Source organism: Sciurus vulgaris (genome assembly GCF_902686455.1).
Source record: "Sciurus vulgaris genome assembly, chromosome: 1".
NCBI classification, from domain to species: domain Eukaryota; kingdom Metazoa; phylum Chordata; class Mammalia; order Rodentia; family Sciuridae; genus Sciurus; species Sciurus vulgaris.
In genome coordinates, this window is record NC_136461.1 from 122946225 (window position 1) to 122970300 (window position 24076).

Below are 24076 nucleotides of genomic sequence, written 5' to 3' on the forward strand. Positions count from 1 at the left end.
TGAGGCCAACCTGGGTAACTTAGTGAGACCCTGTATCATAATAAAAAATAGGGCTGAGGATATAGCTCAGTGATAAAACACCCCTGGGTACAATCCCCAGCTTTGCAAAACAAAAAACAAAACAAAAAAAAAACATTTTGCTAGGTATGCATGTGTCTGTATAGTAAATGTCAAAATAGAAGTAGTTTAAAAATTAAAAAAAAAAATGTGAATAGCGATCCTCTTTAAAAATGCCTAGCTTAATTTTTGACCTGTATGGGAGTGTTACTGATGATTCTTGTGAAAAATCTCAATATAGGATCTCCAGCCTTTGGAGCTTCCTTATGAGAAAAAAATTCCTCCAATTATGTTTTAGCTTTTCACAAAATCTGTTTTTTTTTTTTTTTTTTGCTTTTTTAAAAAAAATTTTAATGCACATGGATCCATATAAAATTGCTCCTTTTATAATTGAAAAGTTATAAAATAGGTCTGTACTTGCCTAGCATGTGCAAGGCTCTAGGTTTAATCACCAGTAAAAAACACACACATGTAGTTTCATAGTTGCAGATTCACATGGCTCAACTTAATGCCTATCCTTCCTACAGCATAGTGTATAGCACAGTATGGGGTGGATGTTGTTTGAATTTATAGTTGTCAATTCAGATATTTGCTGAGAATGTATTAAGTGCACAATTTTAGGTGATCCAGTGAATGAACCAGTTAAAAGTTTCTGCTTTCTTAAAACATATATTCCATCTGGGAGAACTAGACAAAATGATACCTTTTTTGAATGATAATTTTATTTACCAATGAGGAATGATTTTGGGCAACTAAATTTTGAAATTTTTGTGAAACATCTGAGCAGTTTTCAGACTTAAGAATGCATTAATGCTTTACTTTTGTGAGATAGATAGAAAATTTATTACACATTTGTTCATTAGAGAAAACCAAAAAGGGCCCTTTATTTTAAATTTCATTTAAGAATAACACTCTAGGACGTTTAATTTACACATTTGTTGAAAACAGCAATATTAGTCAATTATTTCAGAGGCAGTTTCCCAGTGAAGATACTACTGACCTAGAAGTCAGTGCACTCTAATAATTCTGGGTCTGCTAATCACCATCTTCCAGAAAGTAAGCAGGTCTTTGCAAATTGTGGGTCAGTTTGTTCCACAAAGTGGGATTAGTAAGAACTCTATCTGACATAGTTGTTTTAAAAATCATTTACATTAGCCTTAATTTGCTTTTATATGAAATGGATATAATAGTATCTACATCTGGGTCAATACGAGAATTTTTGTGATGTAATGCAGGTGAAGAGCTTAGTGTAAGCCAGGCACAGTGGCACACATCTATAATCTCAGTAATCTGAGGCAGGAGGATTGCAAATTTGGACCAGTCTTAGAAATTTAGTGAGAACTTGTCACAAAATAAAAAAGGGCTGGGGCTGTAGCTCAGTGATAAAAGTACCTGGGTACAGTACTGGGACCAGTACTCAGTACTATAAAATTTTTTAAAAATTTAAATTTGAAAAGAAAGGCTAGGGTTGTAACTTAGTGATGGAACGCCCCTGGGTTTGACCCCTAGCACCTAAAGACAAATAAACAAACAAACAAAAAACAAACCTAGATTCTATATTAACAGAATCCATTGACAACATGGTAGAAGAAATGTCAGAAAAGGAATTCAGAATATACATAATTAGAATGATTTGTGAAGCAAAGGATGAGATAAGAGAGCAAATGCAGGCAATGAATGACCACTCCAATAAAGAGTTGAAAGAGCAACTGCAGGAAGCAAAAGATCATTTCAACAAAGAGATAGAAATTCTCTTATTTTCAAGAATACAAGCAATAATAAGTGTTGACGTGGATATGGGGAAAAAGGCACATTCATTCACTGCTGGTAGAGTTGTAAATTGGTGCAGCCACTCTGGAAAGCAGTATGGAGATTCCTCAGAAAACCCGGAATGGACCTACCATTTGACCCAGTTATCCCACTCCTCAGTTTACACCCAAAGGACTTAAAATCAGCATACTACAGTGATGCAGCCACATCAATGTTCATAGCAGTTCAAGTCACAATAGCTAGATTGTGGAACCAACCTAGATTCCCTTCAATTGACAAATGGATAAAGAAACTGTGGTATATATACACAGTGGACTATTACTCAGCCACAAAGAAGAATAAAATATGGCATTTGCTGGAAAATGGATGAAATTGGAAAGTATCATGCTAAGTGAAATAGGCCAAGCCCCCAAAACCAAAGGCCGAGTGTTTTCTCTGATAATTGGATGCCGATATATAATAAGGTGGGGTGGCCAGGGGGAAGAGCAGAATGAAGAATGGATGGCGTAGAGGAATATGGGGTGGGAGGAGGTGGGGGATGGAAAGTAGTAGAATAAAACATACAGTATTACCCTATGTATATTTATGATTACAAGAATGGTGTGAATCTACATTGTGTAGAACCATAGAAATGAAAAGTTGTACCCCATTTGTGTACAATGAATCAAAATGCAGTCTGTAAAAATAAAATTAATTAAAAAAGTCAATAGTGTTACTACACTCCAATAATAATTGAATAGAAAAAAAAATGTGAAAAATAAAACCATAAAAATATTAAAAGAAAATGAAAATAAAAGCCTTTATGACCTAGGGAGAGGGAAGAATTTCTTAGATACAAATAGCAGAGATCATAGACAAGAGATTGACAAATTCAACTACATTAAAATCTATAGGTCAAAACTCCCATAAACAAAAAGTGTCAACCTGGGAGAGGGTACACACGCGCGCACATACACACACACACACACACACACACACACATTATTGTATGTATACTTAAAATGAATACAGTAGGCTATTTAAAAATATACACATCATTGAGGGAAAGAAAACCCAAAATCTAAGTTTATAAAAGAGTGCACAATTCACAGAACAGTAAATAAAGCTTAATAAACATGGAAAAATGCGCCAGTTTTTAAAATATCAGCGAAATGTAAATTATAGTACCATCCTTCACAGTGACAAAAATGGTTAGGTCTGGCCATATCTAGTGTTGGTAAGAATGTGGAGCAAAGAGAAAACTCATGACTGACAGGATGTAAATTGGTATTATGTGTTAAGTGACCCAGCATACATGTTAAAAAAATTCTTGCATATGTGCACAAGGAGATCTGTACAAATATATTTTATGTCATAGTAAACAATTGAAAGAGCTCAGTGTCCACCGTTAGGGAAATGGAAAAAAGAGCTAGTGCTATATGTATTTGGAAATACCGCATAAACAGTAAAACATGGATAGAACATTAAAAAGAATGTCAAATAAGAAAGTGATTTGGATAACATTAGAGTATGATTACATTTGAGTAAATTTAAAAAAAAAAACAAGACTAAATATATGTATTTACAAACATTTAAAAATGGTCAATGCAAAATAAAATTGGACTAAAATGATTCTTACAAAATTCATGATGGAAGTTGCCCCTGTGGAGGCAGGAAAAGTAGAAAACTTCAACCTTATCTGTAATGTTTAATTTTTTTACCATGAAGAAATCTAGACAAGTATGAAAAATATTAAAATTTTTAAATTTCTGCGATAGGTTCATAAATGCTTCTCATAATTACCTGAACTTTTTGAATAAAGAATAAAATCTCTTTAAAAACTTGAAGTTCAATCATGATTTTCTTAAAAGATGAAGGTAGATGCAGAAGACATATTTTTTATTCCATTTTGAAAATTAGAGGTTTATAGTTACACATAATAGTTGGGTTCATCCCGACAAACTCATGCATGCATGGAAATCAATTTCAGTTCATGATCCCCCCTTTTACCTTCCTCTTTAATGCCAATTTTTAAATTTGCATCTGTGCCAGAATGAAAACCTTGTAATTTTTATCTTAAATGAAAACTTGTTACTGATCTGATGACATAGTCACCTTTAAGGTATTTCATGAATCAACCCACCCCACCCCAGCTTGGGCCCTGGGGCTATTTGCATTGTGCAATCTGTAGGTAATATCCAGACACAGAGGAGTTTGAGGGAATTCTGGGAAGCCTTTCTGTTTTGTTTGTAACCATGGGAAACATTTCACTTGGTCCTAGAGGGATACATGTTCTTACAGTAGAGTATTTTCCAGAGTCGCTAGCTGCTGAAATTGGAAATGAAAAAGAAGTACTGCTGGGTCTGGGCTTGTGGTTCAGTGGTAGCGCCTTTCTAGTATGTGTGAGGCACTGGGTTTGATTCTCAGCACCGCATATAAATAAATGAATAAAATAAAGAAGTACTGTTAAGTAGCATTCTTGAAAATATCTTATAAAATTCAGTTTGATTTTTATCATTTTTAATTTCAGTTGTGATGTGTGTGAATTTCTTTTAAATAAAATCCGCACCTTACACTTTAGTAATAAAAAGGTTAAGAACTTACATTATTGCAGGTTTTAAGATAGATTTTGTCAGACTTTTACTAGTTTTAGAAATTCATCTTTTGGAGATAACTATGGGCACGGGAGTTTATCCTGTATATTTACTTCGCTTTAATTTGTTTATATAAAGGTAGTCTTTCTAGACGTATAATTTTAGAATATCGTTTACCTCGGATACTGTCCCAATAGAGACAGTTCTAATGAATGTGCAAAATAGTCGTGCTTTTCTTTCACTTAGTTTTGTATATAGATAATTTTTACATCGATAGAAAATTGTAAGAAAAAACTAAATAGAGTTTACGGTTAGTCTCTAATTTTCTTCTGAGACAACTACGCTATGGTATTAAGAAGGAGCAAACCAGTATGTACAGAAAGGAATTTTGTTTCTCACTTTTAATATTACATTTCACTTAACCGAAGGTGTTGCGTGCCGTCACCGCCCCGACCCGCCTTAAAACAGGGGAGCGGCAAGTGTTAAAGCTCCAAAAGGGAAACATTTACTCAGAGATCCTATTTAGCTTAGTTGCTGACGTTCTCTTGGCTTATTTCCACCAGTCCCTCGAGCAGTAGGAACAGTTGTCTTCATTCGGCCACCGTCGCGTCATCGTTACCGAGTATTTTGTCCGCCTGCCGCCGCCGTCCCAGATATTACTCACCGAGTTCTAGGACTGGGGAACTTGTGTTTTGGGGGAGACTGCTGGTTTTACTGGCACCATGGAGTCGCCTTTTAGCCCGGGACTCTCTCACAGACCAGATGAGGAGTGGGGTGAGTGGGATCTACGACTGTACCAGCGGTGGCCCCGCCGGGTCCGCGTTTACGGGTTTCTTCCTACTTCCGCCCACTCTTGGTGACAGGTGTGGACGAGCCCTGGGAGTGAGGCCACTCGTTGCCCCAGTCCATGGCCCTAGAGTTGTCGAGAAGAACCATTCGGCTTCTGTCCTGGCCACAGCGAGAGCAAAATGTTGTCTAAATTGGAATTATTACCGTTTTTCACTGTTTTCCCTGGGGAAGTACCAGGTGATGGTTTTGAGGACGAAAACTTAGGGCGTTAGGAAGCTTAAGGCAGGATGGCTGTGACCGCCAGAAAGCCTGTAAGCTATTTTCTCAGACAATGGGTTGTGGGCGATGAATGCTGTGGGGTGTGTGTGTGTGTGTGTGGTGTGTGTGTGTGTGTGTGTGTGTGTGTCTGTCTGTCTGTCTGTCTGTCTCCGCCCGCGCGGTTGTCAGAAGAAATGTGGATTGTAATACAAAAAATTCTCATCTCGCGGCTTTTATTTTTAGGGCTCATGTCCCTCTTGACAGAGAAGCAAAGCAGCCTCTGATCTCGAGTCCCTGATACCTAGGTCTTACACTTATAACTGATATAATCCTGACTGCTCTCCAGATACAGGTCTGAATTTTTTTGGTGTGGATATTTTGTTTGGTTTTGGCGGTCAGAAAGTATGGAATGGAACATAATGGAAATGAGAGTGAAGAAACTTTGTCATGTAAATCTTTAAAGGAAGTTTTTCTACCTTCCCCCACTCGAGGATGAGCCCAGGAGCCCTCTACTGTTGAGCCAGATCCCCAGCCCTTTTTATTTTTGGACAGGTTCTTCCTGAATGCCCAGGCTGACCTTGAACTTGGGATCTTGCTTCAGCCTCCCAGGTAACCGGGAGTATAGACATGAACCACCGTGTCCTGATTTATTCTCCTCTTGATTACAAGACATAATGTCTTGGGTTTTTGGTATGAATTTGGGATTACGTAGGTCCCTGAATGGAACCTGTAGTTGGCCTACACCATTCACCAGCTTTAGAATTTGGGGGAATCCAGACTGATTTTGTTTTTCTTCCTTGAACCAACATTCTCTATAAGCTTGAGTGGAATTTCGGCTCCATTTATTGAACCAAAGTCCTCATTTAGTTTTCTGATAGCAAACATTCTCTAAAATATTCTATGAGAGATTTTAATTTCAGTCTTTGGGTAGATTTTTCTAACAGTTTTTGGGCAAAAACCTTAGACTGTCTATTATTCTCAATGCATTTTCTCAAGCCAATATATCATACTGAAAGTTGCCATTTATTCAGCACTTTATTTTTGTCAGGCATCCTACTAAACTCTTTATATGCATTATTTTGTCTAATCCTTACATACAGTTCACTGAGGTACTTGCTTTTTTACAGATGAGGAAAACTGAGGTTCTTTTGTGCTCAGAGACTTACAGCTAGTGAGTGGTAGAAGCAGAATCAGAATCAGGCTTCTATGCCTCCAAAGCTTGTGTCCCTAGTCTGTATTCTATAATGCTTTCCTAACTTTTCTCATACAAATTTGATTCTTCCCAAAATGCCTGTTATTAACAAGTCTACTTCAAAATGTCAGGTAGTTATGATTTGTTTTCTCAGCTAGTCCATACTATATTTTCATGATATTTCTGAAACTATAATTGGAGGTATATTTCCTGATATTATTATTATACTTTATGTTCTGATACCCAGGATGCACTTTCCTGACTCCTAGTCCTAATGTTCTTTATTGGAGCATTCAGTTCTTTGTTGTTGGATGAATGACTTTTCTCTCTTCAGGTATCTTGCCCTTCCCCTCCCTGAGTGCACCTCCTTATTGTTTTCCAGGTTCCCTTTTTAAACTCCTCTTCTTTGAAAACTTCAATTTTTTAGGTGTTCAGTAAATAGGATAGATTTTTGCAAGCACTCGAGTATAACACTTACTGTCTGCTAGTGTTTCTCAGTAAATATGGATTCTTATGTGAGAGTTGCTTGGGTGTTCAAATGCTTTAGTGACATACTTGATTTTTTTTCTTTTAATATTAGATGCTATACAGTGCGGTGGCACATGCCTGTAATCCCAGCAATTTGGGAGGCTGAGGCAGGAGGATTACTAGTTTGAGGATAGCTTCCACAGTTTAGTGAGACCCTGTCTCAAAAAAAGGAGGGAAGGAAGGAAGGAAGAGAGGAAGGCAGGCGGGCGGGCTAGGACGTACCTCAGTGGTAAAGTGACCCTGGTTCAATCCAATCACCAGTGCCAAACAAAACAAAAACTATACAGTTAAGTTTTTTAAAAATAAGATCAGATTAGGTAATTTTTTTCTTGTGACTCTAATAACTTAATAATTTGAATAAAGTGATTATCTCAGAACAGCCCATAATGAATGTGCTCCTATTCCCTTTGACTTGGGTAATGAAATTAAGAGCAGAGGTCCTGCAAACATTTTGAAAAGGTTCAGATAGTAAATATTTCAGGCATTGTGATCATGGAGTCTCTTGTAGGTCCTCGTCTCTGCTATTGTTGTATAAAAGCAGCCATAAAAAATGTAAATGAATGAGAATGGTCATGTTCTAATACAACTTTATGTAAATTGAAATTTGAATTTCACAGTTTTAAACTAGTACTTAAGTATCTTTTTTAGTACAGTTTTAGATTTACAGAATAATTGAGCAATTGGTACAGAGTTCTTCCCTACTCTATACAGTTTTCCTATTATCAAATCTTGCATTAGTTTGGTACTTTTGCTACAATCGATAAAATAGTATTGATACATTATTAAACTAAAGTCCATAAGTTAAGGTTCAGTGTGTGTGTGTGTGTGTGTGTGTGTGTGTGTGTGTTTTACTGGTTTCACTCTTAATGTAAATGTTCATGTAAAGTTTTGACAGTGTTAATTATTTGAGTTTTGATGGCCAAGGAAATGTATCCGTCATTACAGTATCATACACAATAGTTTCACTGCCCTCCAATTCCCTGTTGCTTCACCTATTCATTTCTCTCCCACTCCCTCTTCCCAAGTTTCCCTTCCAACCACTGATATTTTCACTCTCTCCATAGTTTTGCCTTTTGAAGAATGTCATATATTTGGAATTGTACGGTATGTAACCTTTCTAAATTGACTTCTTTCACTTATCGATATGCATTTAAGGTCCCTCACTGTCTTTTATGACTTGATGCCCTATTTTTTAGCAATGATTAAATTTACATTGGAGGTAAATACTATAGTGTATCATTTCCATAGTGTACCAGTCTGTTAGGCTGCCATAACAAAGTACCATAGACTGGGTGGTTGAAACAACATAATTTTAGTTTCTCACAGTTCTAGAAGCTGGAAGTTCAAGATGGGAAGCTCCAGTTTTGGTGACAACTCTCTTCCTGTTGCAGATGGTTGCCTTCTTAATGCATCATCACATGTCATTGAGAGAGAATTTTTTTTTAAGAGAACTAAAAAAAATTTTTGTTTGTTCTTTTTAGTTATACATGACAGTAGAATTTTTTTGACATTATACATACATGGAATATAACTTCCCATTCTTGTGGTTGTGTGTGATATGGAGTCACACTGCTCGTGTATTCATATTTGAATATAGCAAAGTTATGTCCAATTCATTCTACTTGTAAGGCCATGGTCCTATCAGATTAGGACCCCACCCTTATTACCTCATGTAACTTTAGCTCCTAAAGATCCTATTTCTGAATACATTCATATTTGGGGTTAGAGTGAGGGGAACACAGTTCAGTCCATAGTACAATTTTCATACCCATTTATCTATTGAAGTACATCTAGGTTGCTTCCAAGTTTTGGTAATTATATATAAAGTGGAGATTCTGAGTTGTATTGTTAGTGTACATTTTATTTTGTAAGAAACTGCCAAACTGTCTTCCAAAGTGGCTGTATCATTTTGCTTTCCCACCAGCAATGAATGGGCATTCTGTTGCTCCACATTCTCATAAGCATTTACTGTTACCAGTGTTTTGGAGATTAGCAATTCTAATAGGTGTGTAGTCGTACCTCATTGTTTTAATTTGCAATTTTCTGATGACATATGATGCTGAGCATCTTTTCATATGTTTATTTGCTCTTTGTATATTCTCCTTCTCTCTCCTGCTTGCCTACTGCCAAAACCACTCTTTTTTTCCCTTCCACATAAGATGTAGAAAGATCACATAAGATGTATCACATATGGAAAGATCACATCAGATGTATCAAAATCAGAAGATTCCTCCCACTGTAGTTTCTTCTATGTCTTCAGTCTCTTCTTTGAAGGTTCTCATTGCCTTGTTGCATTAACCAAAACCTGATGACACAGCTTTCTGTAAATCTATTGGTAACTTTTTTCATTCTCAAACCTTTTATTATAGTAGTGCCTCTGAAGGTAGCATAGGTGTTTTCCTTGTCTTCCCCTGCTACTTCCAGATCATTCTTCTTCCCTCCGTCCTGAAAATATCTAGATGTGAAGCTCATTTTGTCACAATTTGTCATCCTTTCCTTCTGAGTCACTTTCACTCACTTCTTGAAAAATTTTAGTAACGAGCTTACTCTCACTCACTCCAACATTATTAGATGGTTTCAGTGTGCTCAGAGAAGGTCCTTCAAACATTTATTTCCTCGACATGCGCTCTGCCAGTGATCCTGCCTTTCACCTGCCTCGGTCATTTGTTCCCCTGATCATAAGCCTATGTGTAGTTATTTCCCATAACATGATCTCATTTTCAAAACCTCTCACTCTGATCACCATCTCCTATCCTACTAGCTCACTCCCTTTAATATTCCAATTCCCCAAATCCTTCAGCTCTACTGAGATTTCTCCATCTTTTCACTGTCCCTCATTACCTTCATGTCATCACTTTCACCTTACCTGATTAAAATACCATGGACATCATTATAACTATTCTTTGCTTATACCTTAACATCCTTGTTGGTAACTTGTTGTGTAGGTCTCTTTGGATATGCTACAACCTGTGTTAAATCTGACCCTGCCTATCCCTTGCCTGCACTAAAAGCAGAATGTAGTTGAAATTTAACCCATGCTGACTGGTCTTACTTTAAATTCATGATACTAACCTGAAGCAGGCCAGCCATATTCCCTGATTTTACTCTCTTACTCATGATTGTTCTATGAAGCTACTTCCCTCCTCAAACCTCCAGCATCTTCTCCCTTCTTCTTAAAATTAGAACTTCCCCAATCTCCTACTACCTCATCTACTTACCTACCAGCATATTTGACTTTTCTTTTTTTGCTGAGAATGAATGGCCTCTTGCCTGTAGCTAGAGCCAGCCCTTTCTCATGTTCTTTAGATTCCTCCCCTTATATGCAAGAATATTGCTCAATCTATTCTTCCATTTCCTGCATCATTAATTCCTTTCTACACTAGATCATCTCTATCAGTATGTATGTAGTCAAAAAAAAGAAACACAACTCCTTTTAGAGGTTTTTCTTTTTATTTTATAGCAGCGTTCCTTAACAGTCCATGTTCTGTGATGCTAGTTTCTCTTGTCTCTTAAACCCACTTCAATCAGATTATATCACTCTGCTGAAGCTATTTTAAGATCTCCACTGATTTCCATACTGTTAAGCCTATTTCTCATTTTGCTAAACTTATTATAAGAAGTAAACAAATAAATGGTCCGGGTGGAGGTCAGGTGGAAAAGCTGGCTATGCAAACTAAAATAATAGCTGCCGTGGTTTATTGCTGTTGAGGAAGTCTAAATATTGGTAGTGTGGAACTGGTAAAAGCGATATAGGATTAGTAGATTTTAGAGATACTGTAGAGGTAATCAGTGCCACTAGTTTCTCATGAATTCTTCTATAATATTCTATAAATATACAAATACATTTAAAATATATATTTAAAGTATATTTTTTAACTCACCATCATTTTTTTTTTTTTTTTTTTTTTTTTTTTTTTTTTTTTTTTTTTGTGGTGCTGGGGATTGAACCCAGGGCCTTGTGCCTGTGAGGCAAGCACTCTACCAACTGAGCTATATCCCCAGCTCCACCATCAGTTTTTTAACCACAGAAAAGTTGAAAGATCAGTATCTGTATTTCCCTTATGTACATTTATCAACTGTTAGCTTCCTGCCACTCTTTCAGTATCATGCACACTTCATCCTCTTTCATCATCTGAAAGTAGGCAGTAGATAAACACTTTGCCATGAATTTCCTAAGAACAAGGAAATATTTATTTTTAAAAAGCATGAATTTATACTAATGCTAGAGTTCAAAGTCAAATCACAGGGTTTATTTTCACCCTTCTTGCATTAAATTCAGTCATGCATCACTTACAGGGACACATTCTGAGAAGTGTGTCACTGTACAAACATCATAGAGTGTACTTACATAAATCAAGATTGTTTAGTCTACTGTACTCTTAGATTATATGGCAATATAGTGAAGCCTGTTGTTCCTAGGGTCATGATGAACAGAAGAACAGGAAATTAAATTAAGCATGAGAGAAAAATGATGCAATTGAGATGCAATAAACGTGAGATGTGTGAGGTGTCTGCTAGTGGAACATGGTGTACTGTTTTTTTTTTTTTTCCCCTTTTTTTGTGGTACTGGGCATTGAACACAGGAGCACACTAACTCTGAGCTACATTGCCAGCCCTTTTTTAATTTTTTTAATTTTGAGACAACGTCTCACTAAGTTGCCCAGGCTGGCTTCGAACCTGGGATCCTCCTGCCTCTGCCTCCTGAGTTGCTGAACTTACAGATGTGTGCCACTGCAACATGGCATACTATTTTATACAGTTAACTTTTTTTCACATATAGAAGGAGTATACTCTAAAATAATGATAAAAATTGTAGTATAGTAAATACTAAACCAGTAACATAGTCATTGATTATCAAGTCTTACATACATTCTGTACATAATTGTGTATGATATACTTTTATAGAATTGGCAATGCAATAGGTTTTTTTTACATCAGCATCACATAAACACCTGAGTAATGCATCTTACTAAGATGTAATAGATCATACTAAAATATTATGATGGCTATGATTGTCACTAGGCAATAAGAATTTTTCAGCTCCACTATAATCTTATGGAATGACTGTTATATATGCTGTATGTTGTGGACTGAGATGATACTATACATGACTATGCTTGCATTTCTTTTCTTTTACTGTGAGAATCCTGATTCCCAGTAACATCCTTTGTTTTTATAGCCTGGCTTTAGCTGCTTCATTGAACATAGATTGAAAGAGGGCAAGGCCAGAAGCTGAGAGACTACTTGAAGGCTCCTGTAAGCAATCCCCATGAGTTATAATGGTAGCAATGGAGGTAATGATAAGTGACTAGATTATGAATATATATATGCATGTACATATGTTTTAAAATATTTCGAAGTACTTTCAAACATATAGTAAAGTTGTGAGAACAGTACAAAGAAATCTTGCATGCCCTTCACATTGCATTTGCTTTTTTCTTTCTTTAGTGAGAGAGGGCTATTAATCTATCACCCTTAAATACTACAGTGTATAACTTGCCCCCCATCCCTGAAAAAAGAAAGAAGAAAACAAACAATAAGGGTACTTCCTGTATCACTGTCACCAGAGATCTTGGAGTTCTAAGAGAGGGGACCTCTGACACAGGACAAGTAGAGTCCTTGGTATTTCTGAAGGAAAAGAATTTCAGCATGCCAGAGACCACAAAGTTGTTTTTTTTTTTTTTCATACTTTTAGATTGTATTTTATATGGTGCTGAGAATCGAACCCAGTGCCTCACACATGCTAGGCAAGTGCTATACCACTGAGTCACAACTGCAGCCCCTCAAAGTTTTTGTTTCGGAAAGCAGAGAAACATGTAGAGAGAGTGCAGGCTATTTCCAGAAAGAGAGACAGAAACCCATGGTGTAGGTTGTTAGTATTTATAGAGGGACAGTTGCTAGGGGCTGGACTAGAAGTGGAGCCTGGGAGGAGTTACACCATTTTCACTATTTTGCACCAGTTTTTCTAGTTACTCATGTTACTTTTTTTTTTTTCTTTGTAGGCTAAGGTGTGGGTCAGAGGTATGGGTCAGGGGTACAGGCTGGGTTGCTCAAGAGTTTCAATGGTTCATGGGCATCTTCTGCATTCTAGTGGTTCATGAATGTTTCCTGCATTCAACCCTTTATGGGTACTTCCTTTGAGATTTGGTATATCTTTCTTTATATATCTATGTATCTATCCTCAAATCCTCTTCCTATTACCATACACTCCTTCCAGTCAGAAAGTAAACATTAATACAACACTATCTGCCTGGGTCCAGCCCTAGCAGCGGTCGGGTATCCTAGGCGGGTAGGAGGCGCTGGCGCGGTGGAGAAACAGCAGAGACTACAAGTGTTCTGAGGCTGAATCTCTATCTTTATTTTTCTGCCAGCCTTTTAATACATTTTTTTCTTTAGTAATGATTATATAATTTTACGGTTAGTTCAAAATAAAAAAAAACTTTCAAAAGTACAATCTATGCTTCTTCTCAAAGTACACATTCCCTCTGTATGACAGCCCAGACCAAGACAACCTTATTTTCCAGCCAGACCAAAACAACTCTGTCCCCCAGCCAAACCGAGGGCACCATGATCTGCCAACCTTCATCCTCCAGAACAAACATGTCACTGGATTTTCTGAGAAACCACCCCCACCATGAACTCCAGTGTTTAACAGTGAAAAACTTTTACTATTATTAACAAAGGGCAAAGAAATCAACTTATAGTTAATATTTAGTCTATTCTATTTCATTTAATGGTGGACTACAATCTTATTTTGATTCTCAAAGAATTAGACTAAACATAGGAAAAAACACATTATATTTATGACTAACCCAAATATTTTTATTATATAAAGTATCTCTAGAATCAATTATTAAAAACTAGGAAAGCAACAAAGGCTAAACACCTCATCCATGCTCAGAGGAATGCCTCTTTATCCATCTATATTTAGAAATTATTATATTAAGGCACAGGCTCCTTTTAACTCAAGCATAGCTACAATTGTTTATTTTCATGTATTATCTATGTATTACTACTACATTTTATTGTGTACTATTTGTGTCCCAATACAGTAAAACCTTCCCAATGTTTTTCCAATAAGTTTCTAATGATATATTGATTATTAATATTAAAAAGCAACTACACATGGAGACATGCCACGCCTATTGGCCCCCAAGAGGGAAGATGATCTTTCAACAGAAAGTCAAGTGTTGAGTCCTCTACTCCAACAGAACGTGTCAAATGTTGGAGTGGTAGGAAATAGATGTGGCAACTACCCTCGAATTTACAGACACCATTCCAGTTTTGCCATTTGTCTTAATAATGCTTTTTCCTTTCTAGTCTGGGATCCAACCTGCAAGCTCATGTTGCTTTCACTTGTCCTGTCTCATCAGTGCCCTTTGATCTGGAATCGTTTCTTGATCTCTTCCTGTCTGACATGTCCTTGACAATCTTGAAGAGTACAAGTCTTTTATTCCAGAAGATGATCCTTTACCTAGGCACATCACTTTTCCCTCAAGTTCAAATTCAGTCCATGTATCCATGAAAAAAATGCTATAGAAATGATGCTATGCTCTTCTCCGCGCATCTCATTTGGAGGCACACGATTCTGATCCATCCCAAGGTGATGTTCACCTTGGTCACCTGGTTAAGTTTGCAGTCTGCCATGTTTCTATGCCGTAAAGTCATTATTTCTCCTTTTGTATTTTATTACTATTTGGGGGGAGATAATCTGACATGACACCAATATCATATTCTTATTAAACTTCCACCCACCACCTTTAGCATTATTGATAATTCCAGGCTGTATCTCCTGCTACTTTAATGGTTGCAAATGGGAATTATCTATCTCTGTCATTCTGTCTACATACTAATTTGTGAGTGATACTTGTAAGAAAGAGCTTTCTCTCTTATCTCCCTCTCTTTCTGATTATTGATTCCTTTGTGGTTCAATGGGTTGTAATCTGACACTCTTATTTTTTTGTGACACTCAAATTTTCCCAGTTTTGACCTCTTGAGATCCATTCATATATCTTTAGATATATTCCTATCACTCACTGAGAATTTCCTTATTTCCTAACACAACAGGATTTTTCAGGCTATTTGTGCTTTCTCTGTTTCAGCCCTAGAATCAACCATTTGTCAAAGGAGACTTAGGTGGACTTGGGTTTAGTGGAGGATGGTATTTTGTATCCAAGAACTGGGAACACAGTAGTTTTATTGCTACTGAAATATCATTGTTGCTAGAACCACTTAACAAATAGAACTAGGAAATTTATGCATGTATATGTGAACACGCATATCCGAACATCTGTAAGTGCCTGTGTGTGTATATGTATATATTTTTAAGAATTCATTTACTAATACTTCCAATTCCAGCCCAACATCTTATGGTTATTTTTTTTTAATTGAAAATATCTTATTTAACCCACTGTATCCACAATATTGGCATTTCAACACACATAATAAAAATAAAAATAATAAGATATTTTACATTCTTTTTTCATACTAATCTCAAAATCCAATGTATGCTTTACCTCTATAGTGATCTTTTGTTTTTTTGTTCTGCTTCGTTTTTTTTAAGACTTATTTTTTATTGGTACCTTTTAGTTATATGTAATAGTGGGATTCATTATGCCATAATTGGACATGCACATAAAATAAGATCAATCACCTTCCCCAGTCCCTTTTCTCTCCCTCTTCTGCTCCCTCCCTCAATCTACTTGTTTGCTCTACTGATCTATAGTACATCTTCGTAAAAATTTATTTTATTTTTTATTTTTGCATTATAATTTTATGTAATAGATTCCATTATGCCATATCATTTATGTGTACAGCATAATTTGATCAATTTCATTCTCTAATACCTTCTCTTTCCCTCCTTATGGTTCTTTTAATCTCTTCCTTTTCTGTATTTTTAACTCCTTTTTTAGACAGGGAAAAATCTGACTTTAGTTATTTTAGAGATGTTTAATCATTTGCTCTGCCAGTTAACACTTTGCAATGTACTTATTCTCCCACTACTCAGGCTGCCTCTTGCATCTGCCACTATGTCTCTCCCACTGATCCATTTCATGGGTGGCTAGAACATCCTGCTACTTCCCCTTCTCCCATACAATCCCATTTTTTGTATACTGGGTATATTGTACAAAACCCCATCACTCTCATTGCTCTACTTCCTCTGAAGCTGACGTCTCTTTGTTAGGAGTGATAGGGAAAGAAAGGACAGACAGGAAGGGAATGAATGATGGGAGGAATTGGTAGAAAGCCACATTGTGGATTTATGTTTTGAATACAAGACTGATGGAATTTGCTGGTAGATTGAATGCAAAAGGGAAGAAGAGAAGTAGATAATAATTCGAAGATTTTTGGCCTAAGCAACTAGGAGAATTGACTTGTCATTAACTGAGATGAGGACAGATCAGTAGGAGGTTTAATGGAGGTGATCAGGAGCCCAGTTTGGGATGTGTGAAGTTTGAGATGCCTTTCAAACACTCCAACAGGAGATATCAGTATTCAGTGTGTACATATCTTCACATGCTTCTTGAAGTGTGAGGATGTATATTTGGGAATGGTTGGCATATCTATATGCTATTTAAAGTTATGAGAACTGATCAGGAACCTGACTCAAAGTTTAAGGTAATAAAGGAGACAGATTCAAAATAAAGGTAGAGATGCTAAGATTTGTCCTGCTGTTGGCATCTGCTTTTAGCAAAAGCAGCTTCTCTGAGTCCCTGTGTAAGCTCAGGGACAAGTTTATGTTAGGGAGATGGGGACCCATTAAGGAAGGTGTTACAGAAGAGATAGAAGGAAAACAAGGTTAATGTATTTTGGAAGCTTAGTGAAGAAATGCTTCAGTTAATGAAAGGATCTACTGTGTCAGTTGTTATTGATAGGACAGGTTAGCTGAGTACTGTGCATTTACCATTGAATTAGCAATATGGAAGTCATTGGTGACTTTAATAACATGTGTATGTGTGTGTGTGTGTGTGTGTGTGTGTGTGTGTATGTATGTGTGTGTTTTGGGGGAGCCTGATTGGAGCAAGTTCAAGAACAAATGGGAGGAAAGAAATGAGAGACAGAGGATATGGAGAAACTCTCAAGGAGTTTCAGCCTACCTGTATTGGTTATATAACCACAGTCCTCTACTTACATGATTTTCAGCTCTGGAGCTGAGTTAAGGTATCACTAGAGTTATATTATTACTGTGTGTACATTGCTAATGCACATATATGTTGCTAATTACACATAGTAATAACTTACTATGTATACAGTTTTTTATTAGTTTCTATTTTAAGTTGGTAAAATGTTTCTGTCATTGGCCAAGATAATAATAGACTGGCAGTATAGTTCATAAACATGTACAGTGAGGAAATCACTAGAGCAGTTTTCAGTGGTGTGATAATAGAATATACAGAAGACCTAGATTTGTTTGATCTAGGTTTGTTTTATTATTTGTTTTTTTGAGACAGGATCTTGCTGTTACCCAGGCTAGCCTTAAACCGGAATTCTCCTGTCTCAGCCTTCCTGAGTAGCAGAGATGACAGGCATGCTCCACCTTGCCCAACTCAGATGACCTAGATTTGGAAACCTCCTCAAAGCACTTGAAATTCTGAAAGCATTAGAGAAAATAGAAACTTTACAGATATATCTTGATCAGTCATCTTGGGCCTTGACCTTTTTCTACAAAATTTTCAATCTAGTTTATTGAAGAGATTTTTTTTCTTCTTTTTTTCTTTTCCCCTCCCCCAGTATTAGGGATTAAACCCAGAGGTGCTTTACCAGTGAACTACTTTCCTAGCCCTTTTTCTTTTTTATTTTGAGTCAGGGTCTCTGTAAGTTGCTCAGGCTGGCCTCAGACTTGGATCTTCCTGTCTCAGCCTTCAGAGTTGCTGGGATTACAGGAGTCTGCCACCATGCCATGAGTCTTTTCTGTGTTCATATTTTTCTTGGTTTATAGTGATACCTCATTACAAAGTTGGGATGTAGTTCAGATTGCTGAAATGAATGGATTTTTTTCCCCCTCTAGTGCTAGGAACTGAACCCATGGCCTGCACATGCTTGGCACTCTACCACTGAGCTACATCCCAGATCAACTTTGCGCGTGCGCGCGCGCGTGTGTGTGTGTGTGTGTGTGTGTGTGTGTGTGTGTGTGGCATTGGGGATTGAACCCAGGAGTACTCTACTACTGAACTATATCCCCTGTCCTGTTTTGTTTATTTTTTGAGAAAAGTTCTCTCTAAATTGCTAAACTCTTCCTTCATCTTCTCAAGTCACTGGGATTACAGGTCTGCACCACCACACCCCGTCCCAGACCAACTTTTATTGTCAAGGTAGAAAATGCCTTGTACTCTTAACTGAAGGCAGAGATGGCAAACACACAGTGCATGAATATTCTCCACAGTCCTCTCCAATCATCATTGCTGATCAACCACATTACTCTTTTGTGCTGAGCCCATCAGTATTCTTGTTTGTAATGTTCCAGAAAGTTTCTGCCAGTTATTCCAACTTGACATATGACATAAGCCTTTTTAAATCCTAGTGTAAGAATTTAGTCCAAAGATGAAAATTATATGGAAAAATAAAGCATATGTAGAAACCAGCTTTGAATTGTTGTCATTTACATGACTCAAACTTATCAAGAAGAGTAGTGGCTAATGAGAAACCCTAGCAGAACTGGTGTAGGGTATAGAGTGTTGATTCTCTTGTCAAATCACTAAATTAACAGTTAATCTGTCTCTTTTGTTTTTAAAGATTCTACCCTGTTTGCTGAACTTGGTTATTTCACAGACACTGATGATCTACAGTTGGATGCAGCAAATGAGACTTATGTAAGTATTTGTTAAAGGAGAAATACTGAATAATGCGATGTTTGATTTTTACCCTCATTATTGCAGGAAGGTTTCAGGATAACTGGTTTAGGCTAGAAATTTAAATTGAAATAACTTTCATGTTCAAGTATGAAAGTAGTCATTTTGTAGTCAGTAAATAGGGCAGTATAATTTCATTGATCTTGGTATGGGAAGGCTTATATTTTAAGTTTTCCAACATTTGGTAATGTTGGAAATGTCACTTAATGGCCTACTTCTTGTTTTTATAGATACTTTACTACATAAGGGAATTGATGTGATATTAAGGGGTATATGTGAGTCATGGATCCAGTCAACTAGAATTTACCAACTTCCTTTTTAAAAGTTATATATTCTTACTATGTAAAACTGAAAATTAGGAATATCCTTACTTTTTGCCTTTGATTTGTTAGAAGCCTGTGTAAAAACTATGATAGTAATACTTTCAGTTCTCAAAAAAATTTTTTAATTTCTTTTTTCTTTTTCCTTTTCTTTATTAGTACATGTGAAGTTGATTAACCTATAAAATTCTTAACTTTGTCTTATTCTTTAAGGAATGAGATGCTTCTATACTTGGGAAGTAATTCAAGTGAGTGAAGTGACTTATCTATCAGGTTGAATATCTTTTTTTTTTTTTTTTTTGGTACCAGTGATTTAACCCAGGGGTACTTAACCACTGAGCCATATCCCCAGCCCTTTTTTACATTTTATTTAGAAACTGGGTCTCACTGAGTTGCTTAGCTTCATTAAGTTGCTGAGGGTGACTTTGAACTCATGATCCTCCTGACTCAAGCCACTGAGATTACAGGCATGCATGTGCCACTGTGCTTGGCTGAATATCACTTATTTTTTAAGCTCTTATTAACATCAGTATAAAAATATATAATGGTTACCTAGTAAGTTTCAGATATGTCTCAAAAAATGATTTAGTTGTTTTATCATGAATCAATAGAAGAGAAACTCATGTTGTATTTTTAAAAATCAGTCTCCTTAGTTTCTGGATGTATAAGTTCAAATAAGAGAAAAAAGTGAAATGAAATTGATTTAATCAGTTTGATTGATGGGTCTTTTCATGTTTTTTTTTTTTATGTGAACCTCCACATATTTTCTTTTTTTTTAGGTTTTTTTTTTAGTTGTCAGTGGATCTTTATTTTACTTATTTATATGTGGTGCTGAGGATCAAACCCAGTGCCTCACATGTGCTAGGCAAGTGCTCTACCACTGAGTTATAACCCAGCCCCACATATTTTCTTTATGTATCTTGTACCAGTATTTACTTAGTTAAGAGCAGTCTGATAAGAAAAGTTCCTATTCTCTCCTTCTGTTACTTTCCCAATAAAAATAAACCATATAATAGATACCTTGAAGTTATAATACTAGTCGAGAAATTATTAACAAATGGTTGTTAACAATTACTGGATGAATTTTTACCTTTCGGCTAAGGCTTACTTTCTCTGTTATAGCTGTTTTATCATCTGTTGTTTTTAGTATTGACTGCCTTTTGACTTTATTACATTGCTTACTTTAAAAAAAATTTTTTTATTTTCAGTTGTCGATGGACACAATACCTTTATTTTGTTTATTTAGTTTTTTTTTTTTCCTGCGGTGCTGGGGATTGAACGCAGGGCCTCACGCATGTTCTAGGCAAGTGCTCTACCACTGAGCCACAACCCTAGCCCCTACATTGCTTACTTTGTTTATTGGTTATTTTTAGTTACACATAACAGTAGAATCATTTTGGCATAATTATAAAAGCATGGAATGTATCTTGTTCTAATTCAGATCCCAGTATCTCTCCTTCCCCTTTCTTCTCCCAACTCTTTCTCCTTTCCTTCCATTGAACTTTCTGCCATTAGCCCATAGTTATTTTTTTTTTTAAATTAATTTCTTGCGGAGGTGCACAATAGTGAGATTCACTGTGGTATATTCATAAGCTGTGTCAGATTCATTTACTCTCTTTCCTTTTCCTATCTTCCCTCCCTTCCCTTCATTCCCCTTTTTCTACTTCACTGAACTTCTGTTCCCCAACCCATGGTTTACTTTTGTTGTTGTCTCTGTTATCTCAAACACTTTAAAACAGTACTATTTGGTACTGTCTTGATCTCAAATTCATCATGTCAATTTTCATTTTTGTATACACTATAAGGTGATCAACTAGATAATCCATAAAATCATCATTTTTAAGTAAAAAAAAATTAACACCTAAATGAAAAGAAACAGAGCCCTTTAAGAGGTTTGTTCACTCCTCTTTGAGAGTTTTATCTCCTAAGACTACAATATTTTTAAATTCAAGAACAGAACAGTGGGGAAAAAAAAATTACCCTATGGTAGTTACTCTCTTTATGATTCTTCCATAGTTTTTTGGTATATGTGTATTCTTTCCTTTGTATACAGAGATGATATTAGGAGCAAACCCTTTGTTTGGACTTGTTTTCCTTAATGGTAGTGGGAAAATCTGTTTTTTGGAGTTCCCTTATGACAAAGGACACATTTTGTGACTCTTTTAATGGTCTGTTCCCACAGAAAAGAATGAATCCAGTTAAATCTTTTTGGAATTGGTACTTCCTTTCTACTTAACTACTGTGCTTTAAATAACTAAATTGGTTTATTGTAGACTCTCTAAGATGTATTCTCAAGATGAACCAGTTGACTTGGAAAATTCTTTTTACTCAGTTGGGTAATAGCAGTTATATCATTTATGGCAAATTGTGTTTGACAGTTTGATTTCAAGATGTGTTTATTTTATTTTAATATTCTTTTGCTAATTTGAAACCTACAGGAAAATAATTTTGATCATCTTGATTTTGACTTGGATTTGATGCCTTGGGAATCAGACATTTGGGGCACCAACAACCAATTCTGTACAGGTAATGATGTGCTTTATTGGTAAAAGCTTTAACTAGACCATTTATTTTATAGTTTGGTAATACTTAAAATTAGGTGGGTTGCTTTGGTGGGGTACAAGATTCCAGGGAGTATGTATTCCTACTTTTAGTATAACAAAGCATAAATAAATTTCTCGCCAAAATGAATGTAATCAATTTCATAGTTATGTTTCAGTAGTATAATGAATGAATAAATAATTCGTATTGGAAATAGAAATATTGATTTCAAATTATGAATTATAGCCGGGCGCGGTAGCGTGCGCCTGTAGTCCCAGCTACTCGGGAGGCTGAGGTGGGAGGATCGCTTGAGTCCAGGAGTTCTGGGCTGTAGTGCGCTAGGCCGATCGAGTGTCTGCACTAAGTTCGGCATCAATATGGTGACCTCCCGGGAGCGGGGAGCCACCAGGTTGCCTAAGGAGGGGTGAACCGGCCCAGGTGGGAAACCGAGCAGGTCAAATTATGAATTATAAATATATAAGAGATTAACCCACTTAGGAATCAGACAGGGCTTAGGGAATCAAGGAGAAGAGACTGGGGTTATCAGAATCTAGGAATTTGTTGGGGGGATCTCATGCAATTGGTGTATATACCTCTGGGAGGGTGCACCACTTGGCTGATGTTAACATCTTTAACGGAGCTTAATGAAATAAGGGTTGGGTGTGCTGGAACTTGGAGTAGACTGCCACTGATGGAATAAAGCTCACTTTCTCCTACCTTCTAGTATCTTTCCAGTATTCTCTGCTGACTGGAACTAAAAGGAAACCAACTTGGAAAAATATTAATAATTTGCATCACAGATCATAGGAGGTAGACTCACAGTGGAGAGACAATGGATAAATAGCCAGCACATTCCTGCATCTAAATTCCTCCTCACCCCCTACCCATCCTATTTCCCCTTCCTTTTTTGTATTTATTTATCTTGCTCAGTGCCTGTCTTCCCTTAGAGAATATGGGAGACACAAAGTCATTATTCTGGTTACTGTTGTGAAATGAACTACTCTAAATCTGAGTACTTTAAAACAGCCATTTTATTAGGTTCCCAGATTCCACGGGTCAGGAACTTGGAACAAGTGACTTGTCTCTCTGCTCTGTGATATCCAGACTTCCACTAGGGAAATCTGAAAGCTGTTGTAGCTTGCTGTTAGGGGCTAGAATCATCCTGTGGTTTCTTTGCTCACATGTCTGGCGCCTGGGCTGGGATGACTTGAAAACTAGGATTACTGACTGGAGTGCTTGTTCAGGACCTCTCTATGTGGCTTGACTTCCTTACCTTGGGGTTATCTTAGGGTAGAACAGCTTCAAAGGCTCCAAGTGTGAGTGTTCTACAACACAAAGCAGAGGTTACATCTCCAGCTTCAGAATTCATATGGCAATTATTGTCATACTTTATTGATTGAAGGAGTCATAGCTAACCTGAATTCAAGGCAACGGGAAATAGACTCCTCTCCTTTTTTTTTTTTTCCAGTATTGGGGATTGAATCCAGGGTCTCACACATAGTAGGCAAGTAGCTCCATCCATAGTTCTTATTAAAATTTTATTTTGAAGTAGGATCTTGCTAAGTTGCTGAGGCTAGCCTCGAACTTGCCATCCACCTGTCTCAAGCTCCCAAGTAGCTGGTGCGAATTATAGGTGTGAACCCCTGTGCTCAGCCTGGACTCTGCTTCTTGCCAGGAAAGTGACAAAATCACATTATTAGAAGATCATGAGGGACAGTAGATATTTTGTGGCTTTGGAAAACACTATCTGTCACACTGATTCTGTGGTACCTTTGACCCTTAGGAATACTGCCTGGGCTATAGTCGTTCAGTAAATTTTTAAAAGATAAATTAATAGCTCAAGAGATATTTTTGTGAGTTTCGTTTTGTCAAAATGCTTTCCAAAATAATTCTTTCCAGTTTCTTATATTTAAAAAAAAATTGGGGAAATTTATCTCATTTTTTGAATATGGTATAATGTCCAAAAGTTCTAAAAGTTTAAACAGAAGAAAAATGTCTTCTTCTGCACTTATTCCTTAGCCAACCAGTTCAGCTCCTCAGAGACAACCACCACTGTCACCAGTTTCTTCTTTACTCTTCCAGAGGGTACAGATGCAGTATATACATTTACACATATACAACTTATTGCATGATTGGAAGCTTACTACATATACCATCTTCTACTTTTGCATTTTCATTCAATAATATATTTTTATGACT

General features: G+C 36.6%; 1 protein-coding gene across 3 annotated transcripts in view; it reads left to right on the plus strand.

The window, feature by feature from the left end:
* The first annotated feature begins 4997 nt into the window (after positions 1–4997).
* ATF6 (activating transcription factor 6) overlaps positions 4998–24076 on the plus strand; it is a 285089-nt gene continuing 266010 nt past the window's right edge. The window contains exons 1-3 of one of the 3 annotated variants that reach the window (XM_079136634.1): positions 4998–5174; positions 18901–18977; positions 21775–21862. In XM_079136634.1, the coding sequence (XP_078992760.1) occupies positions 5123–5174; positions 18901–18977; positions 21775–21862 (217 nt within the window). In that variant the 5' untranslated portion in view covers positions 4998–5122. Of the gene's footprint in view, positions 5175–5219; positions 5501–18900; positions 18978–21774; positions 21863–24076 lie in introns of those variants that run through there. The other 2 variants (XM_079136633.1, XM_079136635.1) reach the window with 2 other exon arrangements.